Source organism: Mya arenaria, chromosome 14 (genome assembly GCF_026914265.1).
Source record: "Mya arenaria isolate MELC-2E11 chromosome 14, ASM2691426v1".
Classification (NCBI taxonomy): domain Eukaryota; kingdom Metazoa; phylum Mollusca; class Bivalvia; order Myida; family Myidae; genus Mya; species Mya arenaria.
In genome coordinates, this window is record NC_069135.1 from 19647184 (window position 1) to 19670688 (window position 23505).

The following is a 23505-nucleotide window of genomic DNA, read 5'->3' on the forward strand; positions in this document are numbered from 1 at the left end:
CTTAGATGGTACTTACACAAAACTTGGTTTATTGCGACTGCATTAGGCCAGACAAAAATCGTTTTTCAGCTCTGTCTGTTTTTAGTAAAAAATCAGAAGCCTTTTCATCACTGTAGACAAAGTCATCGGCACAATGTTCCCAGTGTATGCGAAATATGTCAGAAAAAAGCAAATTGTTTCTTGATTTAAAATGTGTCCTTAAAAATGTGAATGCAAAACTACACAAGACAAAATTATGTGCCATATTTAAATTACAACCAAAAACAGAACATTTTTCATCAGAAAAATTAATATATCAAATAGTGTTTGAATACTGTTCATACAATATAGGCAACCCACTGAACACAAATACTTTATTGGTGATAACTTGGTACACTATTATGTTGCAAGAGACAATACACAGATGTTTAGATTAAAAGGACCATAACTCTGGCTTTATTGATTAATGCCCCTTGTTTGACTAAAAAAACATCACAAGACAAGCATTGGCCTTCAGTCTGCTGTGGCTTTGTTTACTAACTTTAGACCATTCTTTAGCAGGGGACGACTTTTTGACAATTAAAAACCCTTATTAACTTTCCGATAAGGATAGGTGGGGGATGAAAATCGATAGTAAGTTTTTTTCTGGCCTAGTACCATATTTTTAAAGGGCAACATCACTTGAGTGCATTATAATTCCTGCAATAAATGCTACTACATTTTGCCAAAAACATTTCTTAGCTGAATATATTGTATTGTTATTAATTCCAGGTTATCTCGACTTTACAGCTTTGTAATTACAAGACATATTTTTCTCATCCCATTGACATGATTATAAACACTCCTACGTCACTTGCACAGACGTAATTCACAATCAATGTTATTCTTTTTTCAAGGTAAAGCCCAAAGCTTATTATGTTGCATAACTCTTTGTTATATTTTGCAAAATCATAATATTACGCCCATGCATTTGTTGGGTGTAAGAAAATGTTCTTGCACTAAGGAAGTAAAAAAGTTGAAAAACCAGATTATTCATTTTCCTTATTTGACAAGCATCTTTAAGCTCAGTCTATATGGGCATAATAATTTATGATTTTTTTGCCCAACCATTCAGTAGAGATAAAATAATGAATCAGATTGCATAAGTATTGTTGAAAATCAATCGTTTTACAACCACAGTCAGAAATAATCAATTACATAATCTCACAATCAATTATCTCCATTTGGCTGTGTACAAAAGCATTCTCTAAAGATAGAAACATAGAGTGCAACATTAGTTTTAAAATGAATCAATTGTCTTTTATCTCGTTTCTACCTAACACATTATTTAATCACTGGTTATTTTAAGATAAATCTAAAATAATGTTAGACATTGTGGGTTTTTTTTTTCATTTAAGTACATTTTAATGCAGTTTGAAATTAATTGAAAATCAATACCATCTACTTTCAGGTTTTATTTTATGCATTTTGATTACAAAAATGAATCAATCATCGGTCTTACTGGCTTGTCCAATTATTTCCGATGATCGATTATGATTTTGGACTGACTTTCAATCCCAACCATTCATTCCATGCTTGGCAAACCCAACAATCTAATGATGCTTCATTACAATCGAGATCATCTAAAACCATGATCTATAAACCAATTTTTAAAAGATCATTTCAGTACATCGTTTTAACATTTAAATCATTATTTCATAAGACATTTGTAACCAAGATTTTAAGGAGTGAATATAATAATATCAAGCAAAACCACATTTGTTCAAAAAGCACACCCTCACTATAGGTACTTTTTTACAAACGTCTTAAGTTCATTCATATCTGCTAGTTTTGATTGAAATACCAAAACAGACCCCACTAAATTTGTCAGACTGCCAAAATCAGTACAATTACCATTGTAAAGGCCGAATCTCACAAAGTAGGACAGACAAGTATTTGGTAAATAATGCCCTTGTCCGAAATAATGAAATTGCTTTAAAGTGAACTATTAACTATTTGTAAAATTTATAGAAAGTGGGATGAGTAATCCAAATTGCGAACTTGCGTTAACGAAAGTCTCATTATCATAAAGGTAAAGTGCAGGTTAAAGTTATTTATTCAAACTGTTTAAAAGTCCACGACCAAACTTGTAACATCTCTTAAAGCCTGGAAAAACCACAAATGCATCAATTAAAATTAACTACGTGCATAATCGTATGTCAAGCATTAATTGACACTTATATTTAATGCTTATCGACCACAAACCACTATTTTCTTTCAGTTTATTCTGTGACATTTTTATTTTATGACAGTTTGTTGCATTATGGACCATATGCATGTGTTTCTAGACTAACTATGAACATGATCGTTACAATTCTTTTTTTTGCAGGTGAATGTTTACATTTCTTCTTTATTTTTAAACTTTGCGGTCAAGGATAACCTGTGAAAGTGCAAGCACTTATTTCCAACTGGGTCCTTTGTTTTTGTTGAAGGGACAGCACCCGGACTAGACAGTGGTGGGATACAAGGAAGTCCAGGTGCAATACTCTAGCTCTTTTTTGAAGAGAGTGTAAAGCACTGATACACGGGGTACAACTTTCCTGATTTAAACCAGTGCTGAGTACACCACTTTTCCAAGCACCACCCTTTAAATGCTGAGCGCCAGACAAGGCAGCTTCTCAAAACAACTTTTAACGTTTATCGGTATGACGCGGCCAGGGATCAAACCCATGACCTCACATTCCATAGGTGGATGCCTTAACCACTAGTCCACGGAAATGGATACATAGACACCGGCTGGTATGAATAAACCGTTTCCCAGACAGTACCAGACCGATATGCAAATACAGAGTCCAGTTCAACATTTTTATTTGAGACAAAAAGATTTAAGGGGTGGCAAAAAAGAGGGGGTGGGCGGGGATGAAAATCTAGCAATTTATTTATAGTCGCCTAATATGTGCAAAAAGCTATGCCTGGGACACTAACATTGCTCAGGCCCCCATGGTAATATGAAAAATATTGTGTCTTGAAGGATGCACTCCAGTTGAATTGAAATGAATCACTGCCTGTAATCAAATACACAATTTTGGGTGTCGGTGTTCAATTTCATTTTATTCTATATCAATAATGGAGAGCGCACTATTGTATGAGATGACATAATCAAAAGTCTGTTTGATTTCATAACACTTCCCTTTGCAAATAAAATTAGCAAAGTGTCAGATCGTCAAGCAGTCCATAAAGGCTTGATCATAATGCCTTGTTGCAACGAAAGAGAAAGTCCATTTGTACTACTTCTGAAGTGATTTCGAACAGTAAATTTACAGTTAATTCTATAGATGCTCTAATTGGCTGGTCGATGTGAAACCAATGCAAACTTTTTTCTGTATGGGTCCCTTGCCTGTTCATGAGCCTGCCTTTTAGGCCAAAAAAAAAATACCTGTGTTTCCGGTGACATGGCGAAAAAAAATAGGGTTGGTCGGTCGGGATTTTTTTTTTTTTTTTTTACAGTTTCCATATCATGCAATTTTCTGTTGAATCATAACAATTATGTTATATCTAAGCATTTCATAATTTACAGAAGTCACAGAAAAACACCTTCAACTACCGTATTTTCCCGCCATTTTTGCCCATGAAATCTGGTGTTTTTTGTATACAATACTCGTTTATAAGTCCCGATCGGTTTTTAGAAAACAAATCCAGCACTTCAATTTCTACAGATCTGTGATAATGTTAATTCTACCCAAACAGTCAATTATCAACTAATTTGTTAATTTGCAAGAAGAAAATCGCCGATTTTCTTGTCAACTGTGAGCTCCTTAAACTAGGCCTTCAAGTGGAGGTAGGTTAAAAATAGAACAAGTAAACGCGGATATGGATTTATTTTACTGATCTTATTTTCGTACAATCAAAGTTCATTCATATTTATAGTGAATTCAAACATTTCGGTCATTGTTATAAGATTCCCAGACGACGATTATTGATTATTATTTTTTCGATCGTATGGTATTTTCTTACCAGCCTAGGCGAAATCTTGGCAATCAAATGGGATTGTACGGTATCCGACTGACCGAATTAAATACAAACCTTAGCCACGCGCCTTTGATATTATCACCGCTCGTGCACTGACGTCACAAATAGTACCGTTTGATCTGCAGCCGACACATTCGAACGAACGTGTCGTTAACTTTCGAAGGTTTTTAATTGGATTTCAGTTGATATGACTTATTTTTAATAAGGCGAAATAAATAACCATTGATAATTGCGGATAAATTAATGTAACGATTAGTGAAATGTGTATTGGAACCTGGCAAGTAGCCTGCATTAGATGGAGCAAAGCTTAATCTTAAGAAGCCTGCATGATATACGCAATGCCTAATCGTAAAAAAAGAGTTTTATTTTGGACATGAATAAATAACACCGCGAGCTATAATCCTAAATATTTTCATTTTAAAGACTGCCAAATATGTCTCTTGTGATAAACCACGTGTTTGGACCGTAAACATGCGTTTGCCAATTTGAAGATATCAGACAGGGTTCGCCGCCCTCCGCCATTTTGTATTCCTGTTGACATAGCATCTCGGTAATACATAATAAGGAATTAAAGTTTATTCTCCAGGTACATAGAAAGACAAAGAATGAAAATAATGACGATATATTTAAAAAAAAAAACAAGAGATGTTTGTCAAACATTATGCCCCCCCTGAGCGCCATGTTGTCAGGATTATATGGACAATTGAATGAAATATGCATGGACCGAAATGAGAGCTGATTTGTTGCTGTTTTAAGATTATGACCATTAAAGTGTGAGGATAAAGTGTGTTATGACCGTCATGACCTTTGACTCTATGAACTCAAAATCCAGAGTCATCAGCTGGTCACCAGAAACCTAAATGTCAAGTTTGAGGGCCATGGGTGCAGGCATTGTCAAGTTATCACAAGACTAGTTTTTTTCGTTCAAGGTCACTGTGACCTTGACCTTTGACCCAATGACCCCTTAAATCATAAGGGGTCATCTACAAGTCAGATGCAACTCCAAGTCAAGTTTGAAGGCCATGGGTTCAGGCATTGTTGAGTTATCACTCAGACAACCTTTTACCATTCAAGATCACTGTGACCTTGACCTTTGGCTCTATCAATCCTAAAATCAATAAGGGTGATCTACTGGTCAGGCTTAACATCCATGTCAAGTTTAATGATCATAGGTTCAGGCATTGTTGAGATATCAGTGAGGGAAGATTTGTTAACTTTTTTGCGTTAAAGGTTACTGTGACATTGACCTTGGCCTGATGACCCCCAAAGTCGATAGGGGTCATCTACTTGGCAGGCCCAACCTTCATGTCAAGTTTGATGACCATAGGTCCAAGAATTGTCGAGTTTGCTTTCAAGGTCACTGTGACTTTGACCTTTGACCCCTAAAATCAATAGGGGTCATCTACTGGTCAGGCCCAACCTCCATGTCAAGTTTGAGGGCCATGGGTGCAGGCATTGTTGAGTTATCACTTGGACAACCTTTTATCATTCAAGGTCACTGTGACCTTGACCTTTGGCCCAATGACCCCTAAAATTAATAGGGACAATCTTCTGGCCAGGCTCAACCTACAAATCAAGTTTGAGGGCCATGGGTGCAGCCATTGTCAAGTTATCACTCAGATAACCTTTTACCATTCCAGGTCACTGTGACCTTGACCTTTGGCCAGATGACCCCCCAAAACCATAGGGGTCATCTCCTGGTCAGGCCAATTCTCCAAGTCAAGTTTGAGGGCCATGGGTGCAGGCATTGTTGAGTTATCACTCGAACAACCTTTTACCATTCAAGGTCACTGTGACCTTGACCTTTGACCCATTGAGCCCAAAAAACAATAGGGGTCAGCTACTGGTCAGGCCCAACCTCCAAGTCAAGTTTGAGGGCCATGGGTGCAGGCATTGTCACATTATCACTCGGACAACCTTTTACCATTCAAGGTCACTGTGACCTTGACCTTTGGCCAGATGACCCCCAAAAACAATAGGGGTCATCTACTGGTCAGGCCCATACTCCATGTCAAGTTTGAGGGCCATGGGTGCAGGCATTGTTGAGTTATCACTCGGACAAGCTTTAAAATTATTTTACCATTAAAGGTCACTGTGACCTTGACCTTTGACCCGATGACCCCCAAAATCAATAGGGGTCATCTGCTGGTCAGGCCCAACCTTCATGTGAAGTTTGATGACCATACGTCCAGGAATTGTTGAGTTATCACTCGGACAAGCTTTGGTCTACCGACGGACGGACCGACCGACCGACATACCAACATGCCTGTGCAAAGCAATATACCCCTCTTCTTCGAAGGGGGGCATAATTACGATATAATTTTTTTTTTTTTTTACTTTTATGTCTAAAAAAAGATTAGGGTCGGCGAGGAAAAAATAGGGTCGGTCGGGTCACCGGAAACACAGGTATTTTTTTTTTTGGGCCTTAGTAAGTTAATCCATGTTGATACCTAAAAGAATGCTCAATAGCTGATGTTGGTGGTTGACATTCTTGAAAGTGTGAAGTCTATTGACATGATATAGATGTTGCACTTGATTAAGAATTTACTTTGTATTTGGGCGGAGTCAAAGCAGTGTGTGAAATTAATGGTAGCCCCGTTGCCTGAGGCGACGCAAAAAATTACCAGCACTAAGAAAAAATTATTTAGGATAAATACAATAAGATTCTGTACAGTTTTTATATTATTCATTGTCTAAAATCATAAAAAGTACTCATAGTTTTGTCAAATGTTTTTGTGGGGCTACAGAAGTCTTGATTGGGCTACAGAAATCTCAAATTATGTAGCCCCATTGGCTACCAGGGTAAAAAGGTTAAAGTCATGATCATTCAATGCCTCAAAACCTACAGACAATAAGTTTTATTCTAACACCTGAAGTCTATCAGGCCACCAGAAATAAAAATGGTTACATATATTTAGATTCAAACCCACAATCCATAAAGTGAGAAACAGAACCATTAACCAATGAACAACCTTCAGTGAAGTGAAATCTATTGACAGGCCATAGATGATGCTTGTGATACAGAAATCATTTGGCCATTAAATGTACCTATCTACATCCAACCTTGAAGGATTGTCTCTGACACTCATCACGTAAGTACAACTCCATCAGTCTAATGGAATGTTTTCCAACCATGTGTGAAAATCAATCAAATGAATCATTTATCAATCAACAGATAATATGCACCCTCTAACATTTATATTTACCTATTGATGATAAAAAGAAATCTACAACAAATATTTAAAACCTGCTTTTTCATTTCGAATCAAAAACAAGAAATCCACCCGTGGTTATTAAAGCACCTCTTTTTTTTCTCAATAAATGTAGGGTCATAATAGAATCAGCAAATACTTAAGCTTAACAGATGGGTTTTGATATTAATGGTACATATTTTATCATTGTGAACATGTGTTCCAAGTTTCATAAAAAAAAATTATGTATATATCTCGGAATAAAAATCAGGTCTTTAAAAAATAAAAGCCTTACAATAAAGTTTATGCATGTTGCCACTGACACCAAAACCACTACAAGTGGTGACGATCCAGTGTAAAAATACCTCGACCTATTTTTTTTGAAATTCCTACGCGCCAAAAACAAAACCAGCAACGCTACGAAAATGTTCATACTTTGCAAGCAATCAATCGCAATACATCACAAAGGGTCGCTGTATGATTTATGTAAACTAATAATACAAATGCCAAGAGCATAATATAAGCAACATTTTTTCCTCAGATCTAAACAAAACATAACTAATGGTATGCCAACAAAACATACCATTAATATCATTTTGTGTTCTTGCAAAGGAATATGCATAAAGAATTTCAACATTCATTTTGTTTCATAGACTTTTAAGAAGCTCACTTGTTTTAATGGGATCATAACAAGAATGATTTGATAATTAATAATTAATCAAAGAAAACTCAATAGCCGATCACTTGTTTTAAGTGGCGAAAACAAACATATGCAATTGGTATTAACGAGTTATTATTTTTCTATGAACTTCTAAGGAACCATTCTTCATACGTAATTTTTTGTCTGGTGCAGAAGCAAAGAAGCTAAGTGTGAGCTGTGAATACACTTGTGTCCAACGCCTGGCATGAGCTTAGACAAGAAATACAGCATCAATGATCAATATTGACAATTTAACAGTCTCGTCTAGCTGCGAGCAACACCAGACATCAGACGAGAGTGCAACATAAGAAATATGCACTTGTAGCAATTCCATGCCAATATATGCAGCAAAAGAATGCAGTATGCACCATGCCATCATTTTTGCACCTCCATACGGTGCAAAGACATTCCATACGGTGAAAAGAAATTCCATACAAAAAATGTGCCGGGAGAACCTTTTACTGCCAAATTACACTTATCATCGTCATAGCTATATTGCACATTTATAACTATAAAATAATAAGTGCACTATCACCACGCAATCAACTGCAATTTTCTGCGCCAATTGTCATTCCAGACAGTACTGAGTAGCTTTTAGATACGCAACACAGAAAATTATAATTCATACTTTTTGGAGTACTTTCTTCATAAACCCAGAATAAGACAAGAAACAACTTTAATACTTAGACTAGCGTGTAATTTTAAGTCAACATATTAAAGCCCAATATCTTTTAATATCTAGCCAATCGTCTTGCATTTTACATCTCATAATTTATAAGGTATGAAAACTATCAAGGACATATTACTTTCTTCAAGTTTTTGGCATAATTTAATTTATAATACAATTTAAGCTCACTATAACCAAATGATTTGTAATCAATCCCTCCTTCAAACCTTTGAAAGCTCCCAAAGAAAACAGACCCCATTACGCAATCAATGCAAAGTTGTGGAATTATTTTTTTACAGAAAAGCATTTTGTCAAGAAGCCTTGCATGGTAATGGGTTTTCAGATTCAAGAACTCCAGAAAATGTGCAGAAAACAATTTCCTTATTCAAATGACAGAAATGCCATCATTTAGGAAGACAATTTATTGATACAGTCTTAGCATTAATTTACATGAACCTTTACTGTGTATATATGATTCATGGAAAGCATTGACAATAAATTACAGCTTTTCATGACAGTGTTTTAAAAGGAATGGTGGCGGGACCAACTGATCCTGGGAAAATAGCATCGAGGACCCTTCGATAGGGGAAAAATAGCATTGGGGACCCTTTGATAGGGGAAAAATAGCATTGGGGACCCTTTGATAGGGGAAAAATAGCATTGGGGACCCTTTGATAGGGGTAAAATAGCATCGGGGACCCTTCGATAGGGGAAAAATAGCATTGGGGACCCTTTGATAGGGGAAAAATAGCATTGGGGACCCTTTGATAGGGGAAAAATAACATTGTTTGGGCAATCCATGTTCAACTTGTTTTCAAACCTTTCAACATAATATCAACATATTCATGAATGGCACCTCATTGTGGCATTTCCTAAATTTATTTTACGAGGTCAATGCTCCTCAAAAAAGCAATGAAAACAAAATAAAATTAAATCAGGGTTTTTTTTTCTTGGTGGTAGGATTTTTTTTTAAAGTTTTTAGGAATGATAAGTGTAAACGAATAATTTGTTTGACCAGACAGGCCTTCCACCAAGAAAAAAAGGTAGAATATTTGCCATGACTCAGTCGTGTGGTAGGTAATATAACAGATGTTTCATAGCAAATGTAGCGATCAATGTAAAAACATGGAACATTGCTCTAATGAATGTTAATACAGGCATGTCAGATAGTTCCATGGAATGAGTCAGGAATTTTAGGTATCTTTCCAACTGCTTTTTTCAAGATAAGACTCTTTAAGGCAAAACTATTTCAATCATGGTTTTATCTTTTTTGGGGGTAATTTTTTCGAAGGTTTTATTAAAAAAAACCTCATTAGGCCAATACAAATTAATTGTTAGATTTTCATCTGTTTTTTTTTTTAAATGGGGGCAGTGGGTAAAGCGTTGTGGGTTTAATTTTTTCTTTGACACCTGGAGCAGAAATATCAATGAAACAGTCAATATATCAATCAGAAACATCATTTAATGAATTAGGAGATTCCAATTTGATAAAAAAATAAAAATAAAAAACATTTTATTTTTTTAAAAAGGGGAATTTCGGAAGCTACTTCGGGAAAAAATTAGGGTCTGGGCCTTGAGGAAATAGCTGGGTATCGGCTTTAGCAAAGAATGGTAAAAAAGTCCTTGGTTCTAATCGTATAACTTCAATTAAAAAACAATGAGAACTTCAATGAATGTGAAACAATTAACTTTTCAGCCTTTGCCTAATCATGAAAATGTGACTAGAACTTAGCAAATGTTGCACTTAAAACTTATCATATAGATTCATATGCTGATTCAGTCGAAACCTCATAATTTATCTCAGGTGCTTATCTTCTTGCAAAACCATAAACTTGTTACTCTCTCTCTCATGCAAACAGCACAATCGACAAATCGGCAAATGAACTTTTTCACGTTTACATGGGTAGCAAGTATTTGACAGAAATACAACTTTTCAGAGACTTCATGAAAAACAGAATATGCAGAAACCATAAAATGACAGAATGCGTCTGCTAGACAAATTAACATACCAGGAAAACTTGCTTCTTGCCTTTGCTGCAATCTTCATGCTTTACTAGAAACAAGCTTATATTTTTTCTGCTATGTCTGTCATATTAAACACAACAGACTCCTGACATATTTTTCCTCTCTCTCTCTCTCTTGACAGTGGCCTTGACATCTTTTATTCACTCTATATGTCGTCTTGATAAAAAAAATATCGACAAACTGTCAAGTAGAATAAAAATAATAACCCTTAGGCCACTCCTTTTTTATTTTTTGGTTTACAAGACTTTTTGGAAAAAATGTCAGTTATTTCAATATTGGAAAATGTCAATAAAGTGAAATAATTACCAATTTTGTAAATATAACATTTTATGAAGACATTTGAGCTTTAATTTTGTGAAAACAATTCCAGAAAAACTAAAAACCAAACTAGACCTAATTTGAGTTTTAATAACCCTTACCATGCGGGGTCCTAGTTGTGTATTACCCGATCCATACTAAGTCTGGATATTTTTGGACCGGGATATTTACCATGGGATGTTCACCAAATCCATTTCAAATTCAAATCTTGCAGCAAATTACCACATCAGTACATAATAAATCACATAGCAAAATAATAAATCTAGCATGTGAATTATCTTTATGTACCAATGATAGTAAACTGACAGAGACATCCATAATTATGTATCGGATATTTTCAACTCCGCCATTTTGTGTATACATGCGTTCACAGTGCATCTATACTTCATGCTTGTTTTCATTTTAAAGAGTATTCCTTGGTTACAACAACAAATCTCATTTATAGTGATATATCAAGTTCATTACAAATTGAAATGGACTTATTCAAAATAGTTTTCCGTGTTGTTTTATCTAAATGTTTTGCACACAACTCCCGGCATTAGTAAATGTCATTGACACATGTGTTCAACTCTTTCATTGTTTTGACTCTACTATTAACCCACACATGAATAAACATGTAATCTAGAATAAACACAAGCTTTACATTGACTCAATGACAAGTATTTCCAAACCATTCTATGATTTAAAATCCATAAACACCACCGACCCAACTTGTAAAACTAGGTCACCAGTGTCAACTTAGAAATTGTACTTTCGTATTCACCACTCACACTTAGTGCACTGTTATTTGATGTTTAACCATAAAATCTTATAAAATGTTTTTCTCACACATAATTTACAGATATTTGTTTCTACTTATTCGATGTCAGCCGCTGACACTTTTATTTTTTATCTATAAACAACAATATTTTCACGAACCTAAATTGGCGGCGAAAAACAACAATCACGTGACAGTTATTGTTTGTGTCGGCTGTTAAATTTACCAATGTTTATTGCTATTGTTATTTTAACAACTCCTGCATATTTTAATAAATTATTTCATACAAAGAATGACTGCTATCGTCAACGGCGCTTCCATAACAGTTGACTGGCTCACATGCTATCACTATAAATTGGCGAATACGGCTACGGAACAACAAACCAGTAGAGATCTATTGCATTCGTACTCTTATCTGTTGGTTTTTCTTTCGTTTCGCACCAAAATCAATACAGTCGGGAAAATAATTTTGAAAAAAAAGTGAAATTCATTTTTATTTTTTTGGGACTTTTTTTGTCGGAAAATTAGACCCGCCGGTTTTGTAAACCAATTTATATATAAGTAGTGGCCTTAAGGCTTTTTGAAGAAAAAAAAAATATCATGGCTTACATAAAGCTAATCTTTCTTAAAAAAAGTGCCACAACAACATCCTGTTGATTTTTCTTTATTTTTGTCTTTTGTTGTTTAGAATTTCCAGTCATTAGTATCTCATTCAGGAGTATGGTTGAGCTTTTGTACATTATAATATATGGACAGTTTTAGATGTTTATAGTACTGGCCTGTGATAAACCTGTCAACTGAAAGGTTGAAACCATCTGGGCGAAGGGTTTCAAATTTGAAGTAAACTTGAGTGTCAATTATAGCTGACAACACAAAGTTACAACCAAAAGCAACCAAGTCTCCCTAAAGCCATATGATCCGCACAAATCTGTGGAAAAATCACATTTTTGTAGGTAATACACACATATTTATGAGTTGACAATAAAATAAAGACTTTAAGCGAAAAAAAACATCCAGCAACCACTCATTTCTTCGCTCAAATGGACCAAAAACCTTCATTGGTCAGGTAATATTAGTTTCCATGGTGACCATACTTTGCATGGTTGTAGATTTTGTAGCCAGTGTCATGTTACATCTTCTAGCCGAAAATTGTCAAAGCGAAAAGGTCATCGGCTTTGTTAAAGAAACAAACTTGTTCTAAATTGTGTAAAGCTTTTTTATGTTTTATTAAAGCAGTTTTAGGCCGGCATCAGCAAATTGAAATTATAATCATTGTTTCCACCTAAACATTGTTTCTAAACAGTTAAAACTTTCTCTGCTACCTCAAATCCTGCTATCTAATCAATTTCAGAGGTTTCAAATCTGAAACCAAGTTCAACAATTAAGCTCTAGCATTTCAAGATAAATCGAGAATTCCAGAGAGATATATGTGCAGCTTTGAATTTCTGGATTTTTTTTTTTTTATTCAAGCCATACTTTCCACATGTTTTTAATATTTCCAGACACATTAAAATCAACAATTCATTTTCTAACGGAAAAACGACAAGCATTTGAAAAATCCTCTCCTTGTCGAATGACATAATGTCACCAAACCAAAACAGGAGATGGACAAAATTGCCCCGCCCTGCCTCCTTTTGTTGCAAAGAAAGACAAAATATCCCCCAAATTTAATTCATCTTTTTTACCATTTTCATAGCATAGCTCTAATACTGGCCACGCTAGTCCTAGACATACCTCATTGATTACAAGCAGTCAATCAGGCAACTATTTTTCGGGTCAAATCGAAACACTTGAAATCTTAAATTGATATTGAAAGAAAATGGCCCCTGAGGACTACTTGTGTTTTGTAAGGCCAAATCTGGCTTATTGGTTGGTAAGACTAATCCAGATCTCCATGTTTGATTTTTTTCACCAGTAAGATTATGTGCCAAAAAAAACAACTCACGTTTTAAGGGTTCCAGATGTCATCAGCTCTGTAACGAGGATGATGACCTTGCGACTCCTCGCGTTCAGCTGCTCGAAGGAGTCGTAGAACCGCACAATGTTTGGGTGTTGCAATTCCTTCAACATTTCGGCTTCTTCTCTGAAACGCTGCCGCTCGCTTTTGTTCCATTTTTTGTCCTAAAAAGTGATGTTAGAACTGTATAAACAAAACATATAAATTTATAATGATATGAAAAACCATACACTTGACAATTTTATTTTCAATATCGTTCAGCATTATGCTAACTAATTGTCTGGCCAGCTGAAAAGTATGTGCTGTGCCATTTCTATGCACATAATTATACAGTATTTACATATAAAAGCAAACTTTATTTTGAAAAAACAAAAGGTCTTGATATTAAGTTTGATTATTTGTGGTATTTTTACTTTTAAATGTCAAAATAATTACACAAATTTCATCAAAATATTTTATTTTTCTGATGTGTTTGTCTACCTTTACCAGGACAAACTTTTTTTACTGAACTCATTGATAAGGTCAAATTGTTCTACTGCGTTGCACGTTAGCCTAGCCTATACATTTTGTAGCCATAATAACCTGTCAACTCCAATGACCGCATAGCTGTGACTTTATTAGCCCTAAGACGAAACAAATCATCTTGCATACATTCTTTCTACATTGTACAGCTTGTAAGGCAACATCTGTACGTCAGTCATAAAATGCCAATGTTATTACTAAATCCTGTTTTGTTACATGTTTTTCTTGTTCATGGAAATTACAAACATTTTATTCTTAATCTGTTTAATAAAACATAACAGTTTTATTACGAGAGTAAGTCTAAGATGGTCATCCTAATATGCAATGTATCTTTGTAGTTACAAAGATATTATATTTTATAGTGTTCAGTGGTTGACATTAGTACATGCCCGCAAGCCCTCTACTTGTTAAATGCTTTGTTGGCTTGTTCAAATTCTAGGTATTATATAACAGGGCTTATTCAAATCTTATATGTTTCGAAGCGCTAGAGTGAGTAATCACAAAATGTCTAATTCCGATGACTGGAGGTTATATTATATTGTACATTTATCTTAATAAAAAATGCTGATTTTATTTTAAAACTATTCATAAATGTCAGGCAATAGGAATCAATTTTTGAAGTCATAATTAGAAAAGCTATATATTTATAATATCACTGGTTTGCCATTAGAATCTTTAAAAAACAAGTAATTCTGTGTGTCTAGGTTTTCCTGTTTAATGTTTAATTTTAGTAATAAATGCTGAAACAGGTATGTATGGGATTCCCATCATATTAGATAAAGGCTAAATCAATCCCATTCATACAAGCAATGTTATATAATTTTTAGGTAATAACTGTTATGGATCATTTCCAAACCACAATCAACAGTGACACTGATCAGTCCAAATGCCAATATATGTTATTAAAAAAAGGAATCAAATTACAAAAAGAAAAACTCGCATTCATTTTGGGCTTTCATTCAATAATTCTTACATGCCAATCATTAATACATACAGAACACGCACAAAATGAATAACGAACAAGAAAAACATATTTTTGATCTTTTTAACAAAGACAGAAAAAGTTTGAAGGGATATCATTTGTCAGTGGAGGATAAATTAAACTTTTCATAAAAACGGGAAATTTTTTAACAACCGAGAAAAACAACCAGTCGCAGTGTCAATCCTGCGTAATATTTTGTCGACTGAATTCTTCGCGACAATACTGTCCCAGACATAATTGACAAAATTGATTGTCAAGATATCTATCAAAAGGTAATCAATAGAGCTAAGCTGGTGTAAGATTATAACTTATGGTAAAAGACCTTGATCTAATAGAATGAAAATTAGAATTGGGAGCATATTTTAGAAAATGGTCTCTCATCTTATCACTTAAGTCACTCGTGAATACCACACTAAGGTACTAAATTTATGAATGAATTTTCAAATATTTGTACGATACATATCCGTAAATTAAAGCCGTCAAATACACCCACACTATCTCTATATATCATTAAACAAAATCTGGGTTAAGGGTTGTATATACTGACAGTGTATATACATTCTGTATTGGAATGCTTTGAGCAAGTTTTTAGTACAAAATATTGCAAAAAATCTCTTTCACAGAATATTTTTGCATATTTGAAATACTTCAGTAACTGGAGCATGAAAGTTAAACTTTTTAAATGTATATACCGATACGTAGACAAGTACAATACGGCCAACCCAAACCATAACCAAACCATAACGGCACGATCTTCATATCATTCCCAACAACTAGAACAACTGCGTACATTATGATACATCTATTGCAAAGGATGAGCACATATCTAAATCTTTTTATCTCATTATCACACCACTAGCATGTTTAAAAGCCTTATAGCTGATGACAGGTCAGGTTGGATGACATTTTCACCCATATCAGTAGTAAAAGTCACAGGCTAAGTCTACTGTCTATTTTGTAATCTGCAAAAACTTTGATTGAACCAGCCTACCCGCATGTGACCTATTTTTGATCATCTGATCATTAAATACTGTCAATACCAGGTAAGTTACGTTAGATAACATATAAATCATACGCTGTACAAACACTGATGACGTGAATGATAGACCTGCCTTGTCGACTCATTGAGAAATTGTCCCTCCATTTCTTATAGCTTAAGGACAAACAACGTAGCTTTAATCAATGAAATTCTTACGCAACCAAGCTGATTAAATCTTAGTCGACACACAAAAACTTAAGATTATATACTATACAAATACAGTACCTGAAAAACACATTTTACAAAGTGTCTGGGTCAATGAATATAAATCATTATGCTTGAACAATTACTACCATCGGTCTCTCAAAGATGGGACTCTCTTGATTTCAGTTCAAATAAAAGATTTGTACAATAATACTTAATAATACATGGCTCTCTTCTTTTTACACAAGGCAGCTCCTTCTACATCAGTATTGATCATCTTAATTAAGTCTAACATCTTGTCATGATCACGATCTGACAAAAGCAGGTGACAAGAATTACTTAGTATTTCTCATTGACCACATCTATATGAATGACATGAAGTATAACATTTTATGAAGACTTTTCCCCCTGATTATGGACTTACGGACAAAAAAAGATCCATGTACGTATAATGTGGATTGGGAATAGTAAATTGGGGGCCCCAGTAACTTTAAGGGGTCAAAATATAACTTTGTAAACTCATTGTCAATGGAAGTTTATTTTGAGGGTTCCAGGGATACACAGTTAGTTGGAATTCGGGGGGTATCTTGCCAAACAATTGCTTCAGGAATGCCGGTTTTCTGCTTCAGGGAAATCCATTTTGATGATATAATTAAAATGATATCTGATGATATATTTATGTATTTACTCTAAATCATTTGATATTTCAACTTATGAGTAAGATAGTATACAATGCATTTGATGCGACTAATTCTTTATACTTAAATTTATTTTTGTTATGAAGATAAAAACTTTGTTTTGAAATGAAGATCAGTAAAAATATTAATACACATTCTTTGAACTTTAGGCTTCATGCTGAAATACTCACAGATGAAAATTCCAATTTCTCCTGTATAATAATAATCAACCTTATGAATCTAGACTCTATTTGAAAACCAGGCTTCTTTTGAAAACTGTTTTTTTAAAATTCTGTCCTGAAATATTTGACACATTGCAAACAATGCAAGTATCCTAAAACGTGACTATTTTAATTGACTGACATAAAATCAATAATTTTTGTACAAGCTGTTGGTTAATTTGAACGATAATAAATTTGATAACTTTAAACATACCTCTTATAAGTATTTCTGACTTTTTTGCATCAACCTTTCATCAAAACATTTTTAATTTTAAAAGCTGCATTCATATAACACTGCTAAAAACATTATATTGCTTTGCTCTCATTTCAAAGAGAAATATACAAGGCCCTATTACCAACACATTTTGATTATTACCTGTAGTTCACACCATGCAACTGCCACTCCAGTGTCGGTATCCAAGCCTTTGTAAACAGTCTTGAATGACCCTCGTCCAATTTCAATGTCAAACTTGAAGAAACGTCCATTTTCAGACTGTGCAACAGCTTTCTCTTCAGCTTCATTTTTCTTTTCTGCATTCTCTTTCTTTTCGTCATCTGCTTCTTTCTCTTTCTTCTCTAAGGTGGCATCTTGATCTTTTTCATTGTCACTTTTCGATGATTCATCTTTTACATTTTTCCCATCAAGATTTGAGCCAATGCCCGAATCAGATATTGTTTTAACCACTTTCTCAACACCCATATCATTTGTTGCTTGTTCTAATTCGGTATCAGGAAGTGGAACCTCTGTTGTTCCAAGGATTTTAGAATCTTTTCCAATTTCAACAACAGTGGTTGTTTCATCAATAGTTACTGATTTTTTAAGCTTTGGTTTACTTTTATTAGAGACCGATCTATTTTTCTCATCCAACTCCATCTTCTGTAGACTTCTATCACTATTTGCACTAACTTGTTCACTCCCTTTCTGTGCTTGAGCAATTTTAGATTTCGAATCATGTCTATCACCTAAATTTGAACTTGTACCTAAACCTAATTGATTACTAGTCCTCTCTTTACTATTATGCTTTACTATTGGAATTTCTGGTGCAGGCTTCTCTGGCTGGTCACTGTCAGATTCTCCATCCATATGACCAGAAGGAAGACTAAAGGTCCTTATTCGTTTATTTATCTCTCCAGCACGATCATTAGAAGACTCTTTCCTACTCCGCAGACCACCCGTATTTACATGAACTTTCCTTTTTTCCTTAGCATCTGTTAAACTTTCTGAACTCTTTCCCTTCTCTCGAGTTGAAAGAATACTCCTGATCTGAAACCTTGAGGGTCCTGAAATAGTCCGTGACAATCCGCCCCTTTCCGGCGACTGACGGTCACCGCGACCATGTGGTTTATTTCCAAGTCGTTGACCCATCACAGATGTTTTCTGTCTCATCTGCTTGGTTTTGCCTGCCTTATTTTTAGGCGATTCATCCCTCTCCTCTTTTTTGTCAGCATGCACATCCCCATTTACTGATGAATTCTTACTCATAATTTAGAAAACAAATACTCCTCTGTATCAACACTTCAATAAAACCAACTGACAAATCAAAACTTTGTCAAGAATTTCAAGATAAAGTTTCATCTTGCAAGACATAGATGATTGGAACACGCAACTGTCAACTTGGTATTCCATAATTTTAGGCTTGTTCTTATTGGAATATCAGGTCACAAAAAATAATGTGTTCCTCCAGTTTCTGAAATGCAAAAAATGAAAACGCTGTAAAAACTCATTGAAGACCATTAAATCTTAAGGCAACAAACATTTTTTACACATATGAACTAGTTTCATTCAGAGATATATATTCATAATCCATTAAAAAAAGTCGGTCATCAAACAATCTGTCATCGTGACCGTCTACTGAATAACCTGTAAGCAAAAGGGTTTGCAGAATAATCATACCTGATCTACCTCTTATATCAGATGAACGTATTACAAAATCCAAAATTACGTCTTAAAATTAAATAATCCAGAGTATAACAAGACTTTTTCATTGAACAATTTCTTCTATTAATACAGTCACACACAGCTTCCTACCGTTCAATACACAACATTCGGAGCGTTCACGGGCGCAATAATACATTGATATTCGTTTTATTTAAACTGAATATCAAACGCATTTCTTTTAATAAATTGTTGTAATATTGTTGATTATGTGTATTGCTATGTCATTCGATGCAACATTTTACGACAGAAATTAAAGAAGTGACATCAAATTAGGAACTCATTCAAGTTGTTCTCCGCCGGAACTAAATTTGAGTCATGATGGTCTGGTTATTCTTCTACCGAATATAGTTTGTCCCTCGATCGACCGTACTTGTTCCGCATTGTGAAATGGCTTTTTACGTCTATCATCAATAGTTTTAAGATTTTCGTATCAAACTGTTTTTATATTACTTATACATGAGAAATGTTAAAATACAAACTTTTTTATATAACACAAACTGTAGTATAGATATATAATTGTTTGCACTGTACATATGAACACAACTAACAATACTTGTTTTGCGGTTTTTACATTCTCTCTCATCCGCATGCCTTTACGCATTGCAGGGTCGGGTTTAATGCTTCAATACACAGCCTTAAAATTATTAAGTTTCTCTAATATGTTGATAATTGCAATTGCTTAAATGAATTGCAACATTTGATGCATTTTCTGAGTCACATGTACATGACTCTAACTAGTTCGAGAGCCAACCAATTGACAGTGTCTTCCACTTTTGTGTATTTATTAAGTGAATACCCAAAAATCTGCCCAAATAGCTCAGTGGTAGTCGTATCGCGCTCGCTTCGGGTGAGGAAGGTCAGGGATTTAAACCCCGGCCGCGTCAAAACCGAAAGCCTTATGGTACCAGTAGCTCCCTTGCCAAGTGCTCGGAAGTTAAAGGGCATTACTGGGAAATGGTGTAATATCTGGGGGTAAAATCCCCCTTTGGTTCAAATATTTGTTTTCGTCCCACTTGGGGATGTGACTGGATCAAGCCATAATGCAGCCATTGTAGTACGCGGGCAGACCTTCCTAAACTAAACAACAACATGTAGCTAGTGTACTCAGTAGTGGTTAACCTAGGAAAGTTGTATCGTATGTATCGGTGCTATACACCGAACACGTAAAAGAACCAAGAGGTTTCTTTGCAAAGAGATTGGATATCACACTCGGATCCCTTACATCTCACTCTTATCTATTGCAGTGACTTCTATCTAATGTCAATTATGGCATTTAAATACAAATGAAGTCGTGATGGCGCGACGGAGTCAAGCTATAATGTTGCTAATAGGCGCGGACAGACCTTGATAAACTCGAACAAACAAACACAATCAGGAATGCCTTGATTATCTCGAATAAACATACAATCCAAATCTGGAACAGTCAAATCAGTCCATATATCCGCTTATCAGTGTGTGGCTGTCTTTTTATGGCCACACAATTTTATTTTTTTAACTTCACATGCTTGCTACAGCTGAGGGGGCGAGGGCGGTGCGGGGTGGAATACATAAATTATGCGAGTCTGCTTAAGAAGAATATATATTTGCATTAACGGCCTTGGCCTTCTTTAAGTCCATCATTTGCGTTAACGGCCTCTGCCTTCTTTAAGTCCATCATTCGCGTTAACGGCCTTGGCCTTCTTTAAGTCCATCATTTGCGTTAACGGCCTTGGCCTTCTTTAAGTCCATCATTTGCGTTAACGGCCTTGGCCTTCTTTAAGTCCATCATTTGCATTTAACAGGGTTGTTTATTGGTCCTTATCTGTCTTACCCGCTTGTGTATGTTATCATCCGGAACATCGATCAATGAACTACTGAGCAGTGTTGCAACACTTTTTCTTTGCACATAGCCTTAAACGGCGATAAGCCAATACACAATACACTGATGGAGGATACGTGGTCTAGTCAGTCAAAAGTGACTGTCAATCCAGGGGTCGCAGATTCCATTCCCCGCTTCAGCACTAAAACACTTCTCGTTTTCCGGGAGGGACGTTAAATGGGGATCCCGTGTGCAGCCCCCGAGACCTTTCGACCCTGCCACTCCCGCCACTTACAATAATAAATTAATATAATAATAATAATAATAATAATAATAATAATAATAATAATAATAATAATAATAATAATAATAATAATAATAATGATAGTTACATCTTTATTTTAAGAAGCTGGTTACACATTATGACATCAATATAAAACTATAAAAAACACATCATATTGACAATGAGGCCTTCCATTAACAGAAACATATCAATACTAATTAAAAACATCTGCACACTAATACTGTTACATTTATATATATGTAAGGTTTAAAAACTATATTTTGTATTGTAGCATAACAATTTTTGTTTATTTCATTTTGTTTCATTCATGAATTCACCGACAGACACCCGATCTATTACATCATAATACAGTACATTGTTGTTGTGGACATACTATATGGCATTAATATAAATACATGTATATGTAACGGTATTACTACAGTGCAGTATCTAAAAAATCAGTTTTATATTTTTATTTTTAAAGTTGTTAACGGCCTTCCACTGTGCAAAAGTCGTTATTTAAAAAAAACACCAGTTGTTTAATAGTTTTGAGGAAGCATAGTTCATATATCCGTAGCAACATATGTTACTGTAATAAGGAGTAGAAAAACTCTTACGAAAGAGGACTTTATCAGAATTTCAATAAAAAAAAATATTTCCGAAGATGTCTTCATACAAAATGAATAATTTTTTTGTGTCAAGATTGTCAGTACTACTCAATTAACAATGTCTTGAAGATTTGTTGATATTGAAGCTATTTTAAGAAAGATATTTGCATCTTTTGTAACCAGGAAATAAATTTATCCACTATTTTCTCATTATTTTATTGAATATATTCCTATTTAAAGATATCCTCAAGAAACCACAAGTAATTATTGATTAGGTAGCCTGGGATATTTTGACACAAAAACAAAGTTATAATGTCGATAGACTTTTCCGAAAAATGTGAATGCTTTTTTATCCAAAATCTGATAAAATATTATTAGGTAAAAATTGGTCAGCTCGCTACCACCCAAAACATGTCGCAAAGAATGTTTATTTTACTCCCGAAAAGATCGTTTATCAAAACTGAATTAAACAAGAACTTTTGAAACGTTTTAATTTTGGCCTAGCCCACCCACTTTTCCGCAGTGGACGGTCCTTAACGTTTTCTTTTTTTCAATGTCATTTGGGATGTCTTTTCATACTGTAGTAAGAAAATGAATCCTTTAACTTACAAGCTCGTGGTATTTCCATGTAACATAAATCATGTTGTGAAGCCTATCTGAGTGAATAATATTCATTGTTTGCAAAATCAAGCATCCCCGTCATGCAACCATTAGTCCTCGCAATAATCCATTTTATTATATAACAATCATAAATCCAAATGCAATACATGTCGCAAAATTAGATCCGTTTCTCACTCCAGTAGAATTCACTTTGCTGACGTAACGTCATCAATAACATGTATCATTGCGCGTTTTGAAATGACGTCAGAAACAAAATCGTGCGTCATTAAAATGACATTTACTATAATAGCATGTTTCTTTAAGTGAATTAAAAGTGAAATATATATTTACATATAATAAATTAGGTATCCGTACTGCGTTTTGATCCGGATGTCCTATTCGACTCTCGTGAATTTTGCAGATTGTATTTCCCTCGACTAGCGCCTCGTGAGCTCCTAATCTAAAACAAAAAAAAACCGAGTCGAATGCAACCTCCCGGATCAAAACCCAGGCGTTATAACTCTATTGGATTGCAATCGTTTGGGTTGTTTAATCTATTAACCAGGTTTTGGTTATTAGAATGACGTACGATGCTCGTTGTTCGCGCGGGCGGGCGGGAGGGCATCGGCGTCAAACTCACCTATGAAGGATTAACATATCTTGACCAAACTTGGTCTATAGGAAGAGTTTATGGATACCTTTCATGCGATTGCGTTTGGAGTCCCTAGGTTCAAAGTCAAGGTCGCTTTTACCAACAAATAGAAAAACGGTTGAAACTGAATAACTTCAGTTAGGGTTGACATATCTTGACCCAACTTGGTTCAAGGAAGAGTTTATGGATACCTTTCATGTGATTGCGTTTGGGGTCCCTAAGGTCAATGTCACTGTTACTAAAAATAGAAAAAAACTGAAGTTCTTCTGTCAATCACTGAAAACCTGGTTTCGTCGCATTGCGGCGTTTCTTGTTTTTTGCTACCCCTCTTTGCAGGGTCTTTATTTATATATTTATTCTCTATCCAAAGCACTGGCACCGGATTTTCAAACTCAAACATTTTTTTAAAAAATCAAAAAAAATCTTATAATTCCTCAC

At 34.8% G+C, this 23505-nt stretch overlaps 1 protein-coding gene across 9 annotated transcripts in view; it reads right to left on the minus strand.

The window, feature by feature from the left end:
* Positions 1-19376, minus strand: part of LOC128218016 (serine/threonine-protein kinase WNK1-like) — a 70308-nt gene extending 50932 nt beyond the window's left edge. For 2 of the 9 annotated variants that reach the window (XM_052925517.1, XM_052925513.1), the window contains exons 1-4: positions 19082-19375; positions 17564-18875; positions 17158-17178; positions 13591-13766 (exon numbers count right to left, since the gene is read on the minus strand). In XM_052925517.1, coding sequence (XP_052781477.1) covers positions 13591-13766; positions 17158-17178; positions 17564-18670 — 1304 coding nt within the window. In that variant the 5' untranslated portion in view covers positions 18671-18875; positions 19082-19375. Of the gene's footprint in view, positions 1-13590; positions 13767-17157; positions 17179-17563; positions 18876-19081 lie in introns of all 9 variants that reach the window. The other 7 variants (XM_052925519.1, XM_052925518.1, XM_052925516.1 and 4 more) reach the window with 6 other exon arrangements.
* Positions 19377-23505: the final 4129 nt, after the last annotated feature.